Raw genomic sequence first — 14223 nt, 5'->3', positions numbered from 1 at the left:
CTCCATCCAGTTGAGGAAAGGTCCTCCTGTCCCACCACCTCCAAAACTCACCCCAACAAAGGAGCTACAGTCAGAAAACATCATCAACTTTTTCGAGGACAACTTTGTTCCAGAGATCAATGTTACCAGCCCATCACAGGTAAGAAGACTGTAGAGTTAAACCTGGGTGGTCTGTCCTCATTTCAAAAGAAGTATGTGGAATGAAATGTCACTGTTTCACTCATAGGCATGAATGTAACCACATTTACAGAGTCAACCATTCACTGAACTAATTATGGTTAAAAAAATACCCAGAATCTGGCTCTGAAGGGGATTGGTACATGCCAGATGAATGAATTTGCCATTTACTTGAGACTGAGTGTTGCTTTTGTTCTGGTTAACAGAGATTTTACTGTATATGAAAGGCAAAAAATGGATTTCCTAACATTTCACAGCCTAAAGCATTTAGCAACAGTCACTGTCAGAATTTCAATGGACAAGTAAGATCCCACACATTAAGATAAATCACCATTGTTTTGTGTGAATTTTATTGAACAACATCAGAATCCTGAACATGCTCCAGAAAAAGATCAGGCCTCGGTTCAATGCCTCATCATTGGGCCACGTTCTGACAAAACATTCTCTTCATACTCAACTAAAGTGTTAGACTAGTGTCTCCTCATGTTCATGCTGCTGGATTTTGTACTGACTTGCCCAACATTGTCAGAACTCCTTCAAAAGGAAGCAATAGGAGGTGGAAAGGGTCTGGCAACAGTTCCTGAATGACAACTGATGATGGCCAGTGTTCTGGCCTTGGCTACCTGAGAGCTATACTCTATTCTGGAGTTGAACGCAAACCCAAAGCCTTCTAACTCAGATGAGAGAACTGCCACTAATCCTGTGCTCACACCTATCTAATGTATGGATAGAATATCTGCTTTTACTTATGTTAGGAAAATTAAATTTAAATGCTGGGTTTTACATTTTTATCAGGTGTGCCTGACCATTTTTGCCATCGAGGACTGCCATGGATGTGAACTCTGCATGAGTTTTCAATCATATTTTTTAATGGATTAGAAAACGGTCCCATGTCCATGGGAACTTCAGACCAGTCAGCTTAAAACTGGTGGTAGGAAAAACAAAGGAACAAGTACAAGAGCACCTAGAAATTAAAGTATGAAAATGTGAAATTGGTAGGAATTTCAAGAGCTAATATTCTTTGCATTTCTGAGGCAATATCAGAGAAATAAAACAGCCATTAATACAATGGAGATAATTTACCAAGATTTTCTAAAGTTTTACCACAGAATGCCATGTCAAGATACAAGCAGTAGGGACTGGCTCTTGCCTATTTCATGGCAGTGGATGGGAGTAAAAGGCAGCAACTCACAGTGGATGAAGGTGGGGGGGTGGGGGGGTGGAGTTACACAATGACTTCTGCTGTTCTTCACAACTTGCACTCATGATTTAGACTCTGGATCAAGATTGCAATTTGTAATGCTGAAGGGTGGTGGGGCTGAAAGGTAGGTTGATGGTCAACAATGAAAAGGGCAGCAACAAATTAGTGATAGGAGAAGGGATAAATAAACTTTAAGAATGGCCAAATGAACAGCAGATGAAGTACGAAATAGATAGTTATGGTTAATATGTGTTTTGGTCGGAGTAATAGGGGTGGTCACTTGCCATTTAAAATGCATTAGTTTAGCTTGGATAGAGAAATTCCAAGAACCCTAATGTTGCACCGCAAGTGAGCAAAGCCAGTAAAGAAGCAAACCAAGTACTCAGGGCTTTTCTACTGGGAAGTTATGCCATATCGGTATCAACCTTATTTAGTCCAAACTTGGGATATGTTCTGGCCACCATATTAACACCAGGATGTATAAGCATTTGAGAGAGTATAGAGATTTTCAAGGATGATACTAGAAATGAGCATGTATGCATAATGGAAAGACAGACATGCACTTTGAGAAAACAGTGGTGATGGGAACCCCAGATGTCTTCAAAGAGCTGAAATATTTTTATAGCTTGGATACAGCGAGTATGTTTCCACTTGTGGAAGGTTATGTAACTAAGTACCATCAATGTAAAAGTCGCAAAGAAATCTAATTGGAAATTCAGGAAAGAAACTTACTTGAGAGGGATAGTGATTGATTGCACTCTGGGGTTGCATGGCCAAAGACCTGATGAAGGTGAATGGAGGGTCAAAATTTAGAAGCCACACAAATGCCCAAGGGAGAGCTTGATCAAGCTGAACTTTATGCCCTGTGATCTGTCTGATCACGTTTCCTTAAAGTAATGGCAATGCAGGTTTCAAACTTATTTCAAAGGTGCCTTGTGCCAGAGTAATATGAGCTATCTTCACTCCATGCTGCATGTGTCCTGACATTTCCATGCATTGACTGTCACTTGTTCGGAGAGTTAGGAACTAAAATTGTGCACGTAATGAACCTCAGACCAAGTCCAAGATTTCTTTTACCTTCATTCTTTGCCTTGAAATCGTATCTTGTGCAGCATCATAAAGTTTCTAGGCCAAAGTCTGACAGTGCCACGGCAGTGAGATCCTCATTCAGAGTGGCTTTGTGGTAAAAGAGGCAGGAGAATCATGTTCTGCTGGTCATCCCTGTGCAAGAAATGAACTGATAAGGGACAGAGATGAGGGTGTTTGTTTGGATGGGATTGTTATTGAAATTACATGTTGTTCAAAAAGAAGAGATTTTCAGGTCAGCATTTCGAGCTGTTTTCTTGTTTTCTTTTTAACACTCATGCTATTTTGTGGTTGGTACTGTCATTTAAACCCACCTCAGAATAGAACAAACTTTGAACATTTCATCATGGAAAATCTCTTGCAATGAATGAATAATCCATGAATTGGATCATTAAACTGAAAGAAGAATTGAATAAGTGATAGAAATAATAAAATATATTGTGACCAGGGGAATGAATTATTGGAGTAACTAAATACTTGCCATGCCCTCCTTACCTAAACTTCTGATAGACTCAGGGTGGACGGCATTGGAATGGTGATTGAGACCATGATTGAATTGCTTATCATTGTGTAGTGAGGTGCAATGAAAAACTAGTTTTGCATACTATCCACACAAGTTCATCACCCTTGGTGTTCTTCCTTCATCTCCTAAGACCTCATGACTGTATAAGAAGAGCGTTTAAATAAAGAGGGCACCCACTGCTCTCCATTTTTTTTTCTCTCCTGACATTTGTACAATGCAAAGGTTGTCTTCAAGGTTGCTCCTTTGGCTCAGGCACTGGTGTTTTGAGTACCTGAAATATTGATCAGGAAGAGCAGGTGAGTCTTGGTATCAAAGTGCTACAGTCCACCTTAGTTAACAGAAAGACTGAAGTGGTGAGAGGCATTGGCTGATATCTCCCCTCAAAGAGTGGACCCAAAAATTCCACCAGCTGCACTGTCATTTCTAGAATTATATCAGTTTAAATGGAAAATCGTTCTTGATGTACTTAATTTTCAGCATTTCTATAGGTGCACAGGACAGTGAGCATGATGCTGAACTCCAGTCTGTGTTGTCTTCACAATAATCCTTGGAAGTTCTCTAAGAGCCAAACCATAACAAGGATATCAAACCTCTGAAGCTTTCTGCTCATCAATTAACAATGGCTTTGGCTATTGCCTTTTTCAAAGAGCTGAAAGTTTGGTTTTCTATACTCTACAGTATATTGTGCACACTGTATGAAGAGCTGAAATTGAGGTTTGCTCTTTTGAGTTAATCTTCATGATCAGCATAAATTCCTCAGTAGGTTTATCTTGGCACAGTGAATCCAGTACTGTGGAAGTCAGAGCTCTGAGTGAGTGAAATGTGAAAGGAATGGGAAATTTGCAAAGCCATCTCCAGACTGAGTGAGGGTATTATTTTTTAAAAAGCACTTTGGAGAGTCTTAAAAATATCTTTCTTTTGCCTATGCCAAGACTGAAAAGGAAAATCGCTGAGTGAAAATGTAATAATGAGAGGCCATGCAGTATATAAAAGTCAGCAGGTCACGCAACATCTACAGGAAGTAAAAGTCAATCAACATTTCAGGCCAGAGCCCTTTGTCAGAGGCAACTCTGTTTTTAAGTGATCTGGTAGAGCCCTGCATTGAATTTCCTCTTATTCTACTGGAATAGGCTACTGTTTGATCTGGAGGAGGATATCATCAGCTGTATTCAATGTACCTGCATGGGTCAACTCACCAACAAAAAATTGCAATCAATTTAGAGATATTCTTAGCACTGCATGTGTTAGCAGTCTTCTTTTCGGAGATGAGTCAGCTGTGCATCTCAGTGTCTGTTCCTCAGGGTCATTGCCTGGGAAGAGTGCCAGGATCTGCAGATATGCAGGGAGTGTAGAGAATCAAGTATTCTAGCTATCAGTCACCATGTCTTCTTTTAACATGATACTTCTGAACTTTTTCGGTATTGTTGAGTAATGCATGAAATGGATACCTGTTGAGGGCGTGATCAAGGGCATTTAAGGCCGGGGATCCGATCTCTACAAAAAGTTCAGGTACGACCTGCGCAAGGCAATCCCTGCAACAAAGTAGCAATTCCAGAGAAAGTCCAAGATAGATGGATACACGCCAGTGCAGGCCATTACAACCTACATCTCAGTGCAAGCCATTACATCCTACACACCAGTGCAGGCCATTACAGCCTACAGGGTGAACACCATAGGTGGCTGTGATGTTTCACTATCTGATGAGCTGAACACCTTCTATGCCGGCTTTGAGAAAATGAACCCAACAATGCCGACGAGAATCCCTGAAAACGCTGAGGACCTTGTGATATCTGTCTCTGAGGCTGATGTCAGATCATCATTCAAGAGGGTAAACCCTTGCAAAGTGTCAGGGCCTGACAGCGTACCTGGCAGGGTACTGAAAATCTGTGCAAGCCAACTAGCCAGAGTGTTCATCAACATTTTTCAATCTCTCATTGCTACAGTCAGAGGTTCCCACCTGCTTCAAAAGGGCATCAATCATCCTGGTGCCCAAGAAGAGCTTGGGCTGCTTCAATGACTATCGCCCAGTAGCACTAACCTGCTGTGATGAAATGCTTTGAGAGGCTGGTCATGGCCAAAATTAACACGTACCTAAGCAAAGGACTGGACCCACTGCAATTTGCCTATCGTCACAATTGCTTCACTGCAGATGCAATATCAATGGCTCTTCACTCAGCTCTGGATCACCTCAAAAACACCAACTCATACATATGGCTGCTCTTCATAGAGTACAGCCCAGCCTTCAATACCATTTTTGCCTCAGTGCTGGTCAAGAAGCTCAAAACCCTGGGCCTCTGCATCCCCCTCTACAACTGGATCCTTGACTTCCTCATCAGAAGACTAGTCAGTATGAATTGGAAATAATGTCTCCTACTCACTGATCGTCAACACAGGTGCACCTCAAGGACACATGCTTAGCCCACTGCTCCACTCACTACCCATGACTTTGTGGCCAGGCACAATTCCAGTGATATCGACAAATTTGCTGTTGACACTACAGTTGTCGGCAGAATCACCAACGGCAATGAGGAAGTGTACAGGAGGGAGATATATCGCCTCATTGCGTGGTGTCATGCCAACAACCTTGCATTCATTGTTAGCAAAACCAAGGAGATGATTGTGGACTTCAGGAGGAAGACAGGAGAATACAACCCAGTCCTCATTGAGGGATCAGCAGTGGAGAGAGTCAAAAACATCAAATTCCTGGGTGTCAACATCTCTTGAGGATCTGTTCTGGAAGCTCCATGTTGATGCAATCACAAAGAAATCTCACCAGTGGATATACTTTGTGAGGTGATTGAGGACATTCAGTATGTCACCCAAGACTCTCAAAAACTCCTACAGGTGTACTGTGTAGCACATTCTGGCTGGTTGCATTACTGTCTGGTATGGAAGTGCCAATGCTCAAGACAAGAAAAAAATTCCAGAGGGTTGTTAATTTGGCCTGTGTCATCACGGGCACCAGACTTCACTTCATCAAGGACATCTACAAGAGGTGGTGTCTTAAGAAAGCAGTCTCTATCCTCAAGGACCACCGCAGCCCAGGCCATGCCCTCTTCACTCTGCTTCCATTGGGGAAAAAGGTACAGGAGCCTTAAGATGAGCATTACTCGGTGGCACAAGGACAGCTTCTTCTCCACTGCCATCAGATTGCTAAATGATCGATGAACAAAGACACTGTCTTACTTTGACTTTCGGTGCACTATTTTTGTAGGTTTATAGCAATGTTTACTCTCTGACGCTGCTGCAAAACAATGAATTTCATGACTTCTTCATAGCAATAAATTCTGATTCTGATTCTGAGGTACATCTCGCCTGAACTCAAAATTGGGCCACTAGCATTATACAACCATTTGAGAGCACCAATGAAACTTCTATTTAATATCTAATCTGGAGGCAGTGGAATGCGCCTTCAGTGATGTATGGCACATCAGCCTCAACTTTTGTGGCTCTCATCTCGAGAGTCAGACTTGATCTCTGAATCTATTACTCAAATCTAGTTGTCCTTCCACCTGCGACACCAATGACACTTCAACACAAACATTTCCACGGTCAGTCACATATTAACCATTGCTGAGCCATGTGAGCCGCAGATTTAATATAAATTTATTTACACATGATAGAAGCCAATTCTGCCCATTGTAAATAATGCTGCACCCAATTAATCTACCAACACTGCAGGGAGGAAACCGGAGCACATGGGGGAAATCCATTCAGGTCATGGGGATAATGTGCTGGTGTTATAATAATGTTGCACTTACCGCTATAATAGCCCTGCTGCCCTACATAGCAAATCTAATATGTGTTTACACGCAGGAGGCCATTCAACTGAACATCCTTTGAGTCTTTCAAAGAGCAATTCAGTTTCACTCACATTTCTGTCTTTTTCCCCCAATAAAACTTTGAATTTCTATTTCCACAATCTTTTTTTAACAATGTTTTTAAATCCTGGCAACAGACTGCATAAAAATATTTTCCAAATTGCCTCTGTCCTTTTACCAAATCACCCGTTTACCTCTCTCTCTCCTGCTGAAGGCAGCTTCTACTTATGTGGTCTATCTTACAGATGTTGAGAAATTCGACCATATCACTCTTTACCTTATTTACTCAAGAACAATTTCATCTTCTTTAGCTCTCCATATAACTGGAGTCACACATCTTGGGTACCATTCTGAAAGATCTCCACAGAGGTACCTCTGTGCCTCGACATTTCTCCCAAAATGTTCTGGTAAGAGTTGACCAGCTGGAGCTTAACCAGTGCTTCGTTAAAATTTTGAACAACAGTAATAGTTTGGTGGATTCTTAACCTCATGCTCACCAAGATGGGTTTGGCAGGATGGATAAATCTTATAAGTCTCACATTGAACCTAACCCCCTGGTTTCTACTTACTATCAGTTCAATGTTGTTGGTTTGGAAGTTGGCCTGCAATGAACTTGGAGCAGGCAACATCAACCTGCTTCTGCCAGTCTTTCCGTTCAGACTTATTTGTCCTGACCTCTACCTTGCCCTCAATCCTTTACTTGCTGACTGACTGCTGTGGTTCTCCAACCCCACCCCACCACCCCCACAGTCACTCGGAAATCTCCCTGTGAAGTTGTTGGTGCCCATCCAGTTCAGATGCTACCCAACCTTCTTGTACATCAATCTAGATGAGAGGCCAATGTATCCTCCCTTCTATACCAGCTCATTTAACTGTATTATCTCCCTGTTTCTTGTCTGGCTAGTACAAAGTACAGGGAGTAATCCTGAGAAAACAACCCCAGAGATCCTGCTTTTTAATTCCCTAATTCCCATTGCAGGAATTAAAGCTCTTCCTGCTTATGATGTCAGTACAAATATAGACCATGACCTCTGGCTGTTCAGCCTCTCCATTCAGAATGTCCTATGTCCATTCTGAGACATCCTTAACCCTGGCACAAGGGAGACAACACACCATCTTGGAGTTTCTCTCACAACCACAGAGATGCCTGTGCGTACCTGTAACTAAAAAAATGTCAGCTAGTCCTTGACCTACCCTGCTGTATAACTATCAGTCGTGGTACCACTGATCTGCCTGATGTTGTCATTTCCTCCTGGGAAGCCATTCCTCTCCCCCCAACAGTATCCAAAATAGTTTGAGAGGGGAATGTCCACTCCTGCCTGTTCCTCCTGAACCTTTGGGATTTTACCTCCCTAAAACTCATGTCTATTACAATCTCTACCTCCAGAGAGTCCAACTGATGCTCAAACCAATCTACATGCTCTGAGAGGATCTGTAGCTGGTCATTCTTCACATCGAGATGGCCATCAGAGACTCCAATCTCCCACATCACACAGGAGGAGTACACCACTCCACTGGCTGCTATTTCATCTGTTCCCAGGGACTTATCAATTCTAATGTTCTTATAAAGATCCAGCTTCCTCTTTCTTAATCTTTTTTAATAACTAGAGGAAAATGAGAAATCTTACCTTGTTACACCTTTGGTCTCTCCCCACCAAAGCCCAGTGTGCACCAAAGCCTACACTTTAACCTCCATAGCAGCATTGATTCATTGAATATTACAGCACAAATAGTATCCTTCTTCCCAACTGTCTACCTAAACTAGTGCCATGTTCCTCTTAACCTTTCCTATTCAGTACCTCCCGAGAGATCTTTTAACATTATAATTGTAACTGCTGTACCATTTCCTCTGGCAGCTCATTTCTACACACCCACCATGTTTGACAGCAAGCCAGCCCCTCTCAGAATTCACTAGAGAAAAGGACTTTGGTCAAGATGAGTTCTGAAGAGAACAAGCTTATGTGCAGGACCATGTTGAGATTAAGAAAGAGGAAGCTGAATATTTGTAAGAACATTAGGATTGATAAGTCCCTGGGACCAGCTGAGATCAGAATCAGAATTTATTGTCATGAACAAGTCACAAAATGCATTGTTTTGTGGCTGCATCACAGTGAAAATGTTCATATAAATCACCTTACAAAAATAAATAAAAATGGTGCACAAAAAGTCAAAGTGAGGACATGTCTTTGGTAAATTGATCATTCAGAAATCTGATGGCAGTCGGGAAGAGGATATACCCCAGGTTGCTTTAGGAAGGGAGGGAGGAGATAACCGGGGCATTGGTGATGATTTTTGCATCCTTCTTGGCCACAGGGGAGGTGCCGGAGGATTGGAGAATGGCATATGTAGTCCCCTTATTTAAAAAAAGGTAAGAGGGAGAATCCTGGGAATTATAAACCATTGAGTCTTACATCGGTGGTGGGAATACTATTGGAGAAGATTCTTCAGGACAGGATTTACGAACATTAAGAGAAGTACAGTCTTCTCAGGGTAGTCATCTTGGCTTTGTGAGGGGAAGGTCATGCCTCATGAGCCAAATTGAGATTTTTGAGGAGGTAACAAAAGAAATTGTGAAAGTAGGGCAGAAGATGTGGTATTTTTGGATTTTAGTGAGGCATTTGACAAGGTCCCCCTTGGAAGACTCATTCAGAAAGTCATGAGGTATTGGATCCATGGAACCTTGGCTAAGTGGATTCAGAATTGACTTGCCTATAGAAAGCACAGTGTAGTAGTGGACAAAATGTATTCTGTCTGGAGGTCAGTGACCAGAGGAGTTCCACAGGAATCTGTTCTGGGACCCCCGCTCTTAGTGATTTTTTTAAAATAAATGACCTGGATGAAAAAGTAGAGGGATGGGTCAGTAAGTATGTAAACGATACAAAGGTTAGAAGTGGTGTGGATAGTGTTGCATGTTACAACAATATAGACACTTCGCAGAGTTGGATGTAAAAGTGGCAAATGGAGTTCAATCTGGATAAGTGAGAGATGATGCATTTTGGAAGATCAAACATGAAGACAGAGTACATGGTTAATGACAGGATACAACAATGTGGAAAAATAGCGGGAACTTGGTGTCCAAATGCTTAGATCTCTCAAGGTTGCCTCAGAGGTTGATAAGACAGTTAAGAAGGCCCTTGGTATGCTGGGCTTCATTAATTGGGGGATTGAGATCAGGAGTTGTGAGGTAATGTTGCAGCTCTATAACTCATTGGTGAGACCACACTTAGAATATTGGGTTCTATTCTGGTCATTTCATTACGGGAAGGATGAGGAAGCTATGGAGAGGATGCAAAGGAGATTTACCAGGATGTTGCCTGGATTGGAAGGCTTTTGTCTTTGATGTGAAGAAGGATGAGAAGTGACTTAATAGAGGTATAGAAGATTATGAGAGGCATAGATAAGGTAGAGAGCCAGCACCTTTTTTTCTGAGGGCAGGAGTAGCAAACACCACAGGATATTTGTACAAAGTGAAGAGAGGAATGTTTAGGGAAGACATTAAGTGTAATTTTTTTTACAGAGAGTTGTGAGTGCCAGGAATGCATTGCTGGAATGGTGCTGGAGACTGGAACAATGGGGACATTTAAGAAATACTTAGGCACATGAATGAAAGAAAAATAGAGGGTTGTGAAGTTGTGAGGTTTTAGCATTTTTCTGGAAGCTATGTACAGGTTGGCACAATATCATGGGCTGAAGAACCTGTACTGTGCTGGAATGCTCTATGAATTTACCTTTTAGAATTTAAAAGTAGGTACCTGGTTGAAGTAACAACACAAACTGCTGGAAAAACTCAGCAGGTCAAACGTCCTTCATGTAGCAAAGGTAAAAATACATAATCGACATGAGAAATGAGATCAGAATTGAAAAATGAGTCATTTTCATATATTTCTACAGGGGACATTTTGTGTCTAAAGTATATAAATGAACAATTTATAGAACATTAAATAAATCTCATTAGTACTTTGTCTGTGCACAACTGACACATTTGGGAGTCAGTGAATGAAGTGAAAATGGATCATCAACAACCTTATTTGAAAGCTCACAATCTGGGTGACACTCAATTTACTTGGCGTTGTTTTGATTATTCTTTCTTTAGAAAGCAGTACAGGCTATCCGTGGGTAAGAAACATCTGATTTATAGGCACGCCAACGGAGGAGTAAGCTCTCATAATTTTCTAAAATTCAAAGGTTCCTATAAATGGTAGAACGAGTTTCCTCTCTCCACTTTCAGTCATAGGTCTTATTGGTCTTGAGTGCTTTGATGCCATTAATTTCAGTAGTATGGAGGTATAGCTCCCATATCAAGTGATTTTTTTATTTGTACTTTTTGGCTTAAGAACAAAACTGATATGGATGTCTGTAAAAATGGAATCCAGACCTGTGAATGGCCTGAATCATTGCAGCAGAATTAGGTTCATGGATCCCCTGTCTGTTTGCAACAAAACACCTTATTTAATATTGATCTTCTGTAATGATATGCCTATCACTTTTCAAGATGGTAATCCTTCAAACCTGCTAGGACATTGCACATTGAATCCATGCAATATTCTGTTTCTGGCAACCCACATGGTAGGAGGTGCAGTGCACATAAGTGCTAGAGAAATTCAGCAGGTCACACAGCATCCATGAAAAGCACAGGGCAATTGACATTTCGGAGCTGATGCCTTATTCAGGAGTGCCGAAAATTAGGAAGATGCCTGAATAAAATTGTGGGGAGGCGAAGGAGGAGCACCAAAAGCTAGCAGGTGGGTGTGGGTTTGGGGGAGGGGGAAAGAGAAGCTGAGAAGTGATGAGAGAGAGAGAGAGAGCAGAGGGCTAAGCTCTCTGATAGGAAAAGGAAAGGAAGGGTCTGGGGAGATAGAGGAAAGGTGACAGGGATGAGGGAGAGAGAGAGAGAGCAGAGGAGAGGGTTAATAGAAATTGAAGAAGACAATATTGATGCCATTTGGTTAGAGATTGCCAAGACAGAATATCAGAATCAGGTTTATTGTCATGAACATGTGTCACGAAATTTGTTTTCCTTTTGCAGCAGCAGTATTGTGCATTACAGGTGCAAAAATTGCTATAAATTACCCTTCCTTAAATACACTATGTAAAAATAAGTAGAGAAAAAAGTGAGGTTGTGACTGAGGTTCATTGCCTTTCAGAAATCTGATGGCAGAGGAGAAGCTGTTTTTGTAATATTGGGTGTTCATCTTCAAGCTATAGGTGTTTCCCAATTTACAAGTGAATTCAACTTGGGTGAGTCTTGCTATTGAAGAGAACAGAGTGAGGGCACTCAACAAAGTGATCCCCGCAGTCTGCATCTAGCTCTCTAATGTAGAGGAGGCCAGAAGGGGAGCATTGGGTGCAGTATGAGCCCGACAGATTCACAGGTGAAGGGTTGTTTCACTTGGAAGAACTGTTTGGGCCCCTGAATAGTGGTAAGGGAGGAGTGTAAGTGCAAATGTACAACTTCTTGAGGTCACAGGAGTAGGTACGTGGAGAGTTGATTGATGGGAAGAGATAAATTAACAAGGAAATCACAGAAGAGTGATCCCTGCAGAAAGTGGAAAAAAGAGGGGAGGAGAAAAGTGTCTGGTTGTGGGATTCCATTGTAAGTAGTGGAAATTACGGAAAATGATATGTTGGATGCAGAGGCTGGTGGGGTGGTAGGTGAGGATAAGGGGAACCCTTCCCTGTCCTTGTTTCATCTATGAGGGGAAGGGCCCAGGACAGATGTGCGGGAAACAAAGGAGATGTGGGTGAGAGCTGAGTTAGTGGCAGTAGAGTGGAAACCACGTTTCCTGAAGAAAGAGGACATCTGGAGTGTCCTGGAATGGAAAACCTTGTCTTGGGAGTAGATGCAGCAGAGCCAGAGCAATTGAGGGAAAGGAACAGCATCCTTACAGGAGATCCTGGTGCCTAAGAAAAGCAGAGTGAGCTGCCTCAATGATTATCATCCAGTAGCACTAACATCGACTGTGATGAAATGCTTTGAGAGATTGGTTATGGCCAGAATTGACACGTACCCAAACAAAGGTCTGGAACCACTGCAATTTGCTTATCGTCATAACCGCTCTACAGCAGATGCAATATCACTGGCTCTCCACTGAGCCCTAGATCATCTCGCAAACAGTAACTCATACGTATAGCTACTCTTCATAGTCTACAGCTTAGCCTTCAACACCATGATTCCCTCTCAGGGCTGGTCAAAAAACCCTAGGCCTCTGCTCCCCCTCTGCAACTGGATCCTTAACATCCTCATCGGAAAAACATAGTCAGTACGAATTAGAAACAACATTTCCTCCTTATTGACTATCCACACAGGGAAAAATCAAGGATGCATGCGAAGCCCACTGCTCTATTCACTATACACCCATGACTGTGTGGCCAGGCACAATTCCAATGCTATCAACAAATCTGCCGATGTCACCACAGTTGTCGGCAGAATCACAAACGGCAAAGGGGAAGTGTACAGGAGGGGGATAGATCAGATCATTGAGTGGTGTCACATCAACAACCTTGCATTCAATGTTAGCAAAACCAAGGAGATGATTGTAGACTTCAGGAGAAAGCCAGGAGAACTTGGCCCAGTCTTCATTGAGGGCTCAGTAGCAGATTCCAGGACAAAATAAATTATGTAAAACAAAGGACAGTATTAGCAACCTGATGAAATTCTGATTTTATTTTGACAGGTTGATTGTACATTCATTGATATGATTTTCATGATGTTCTCTGCTTTATAGATTGTGGTGTTATAGTTCTGCAGTTACAATTTCAAGTCCAGTCACCTTTATTTGTCATTCATACCATGCATTGCACAGTAAAGAAGATATATTGTTTCTCCAGGACCACAAAGCAGATTTACATAAATAGAAGTTAAAATATTAAGACATGTACACAAACAGTCTACAGTACACTATTTACATATGTTCTGGGAATTCAGGAGCCTGATGCCTGGGGGAAAAAAACTGTTGCCCAATCTGGATGTAAGGGTCCTATTGCTGCAGTGCCTCCTACCAGATGGCAAAAGGGAGAAAAATTTACATGAGGGGTGTGTGAAGTCCTTCACAATACTTTTTGCTTTCTGCTTGCATCATATGTTGTAGATGTCCATCATGGTAGAAAGAGAGCCCCCACTAATCTTTTCTGCTGACTTCACTGAGGTGGTACCGTTTCCAAACTATCCTCTATAGAATGTAATGAGGATGGAGGGTGGGAGATGAGCTCCTCAGCCTTCGCAGGAAGTAGAGGCGCTGCTGGGCTTACTTGGCTATAGAGCTGGTGCTAAGGGATCAGGTGAGACTCTCTGCCAAGTCCACATCAAGGAACTTGATACTCTTTTTTTGAATATTTTATTTTAAAATGTTCTATTCATGCAGTAATCAAAATTTATATAATTAAGCAAGTTCCCAAAAAAAAATTAAAATTGCATA

The 14223-nt window shown here is 41.9% G+C and overlaps 1 protein-coding gene across 5 annotated transcripts in view; it reads left to right on the top strand.

Moving 5' to 3' along the window:
• Nucleotides 1-14223, top strand: part of amph (amphiphysin) — a 202642-nt gene that overhangs the window by 108112 nt on the left and 80307 nt on the right. For all 5 annotated transcript variants that reach the window (XR_011352088.1, XM_069920633.1, XM_069920635.1 and 2 more), the window contains exon 11: nucleotides 11-139. Coding sequence is in view for 4 of the 5 variants with exons in the window: in XM_069920633.1 (XP_069776734.1) it covers nucleotides 11-139 (129 nt within the window). In the remaining variant the exon portion in view is untranslated. The remainder of the gene's footprint in view (nucleotides 1-10; nucleotides 140-14223) is intronic.

This window comes from Narcine bancroftii, chromosome 2 (genome assembly GCF_036971445.1).
Source record: "Narcine bancroftii isolate sNarBan1 chromosome 2, sNarBan1.hap1, whole genome shotgun sequence".
NCBI classification, from domain to species: domain Eukaryota; kingdom Metazoa; phylum Chordata; class Chondrichthyes; order Torpediniformes; family Narcinidae; genus Narcine; species Narcine bancroftii.
This window is presented reverse-complemented; position numbering and strand designations above follow the sequence as displayed.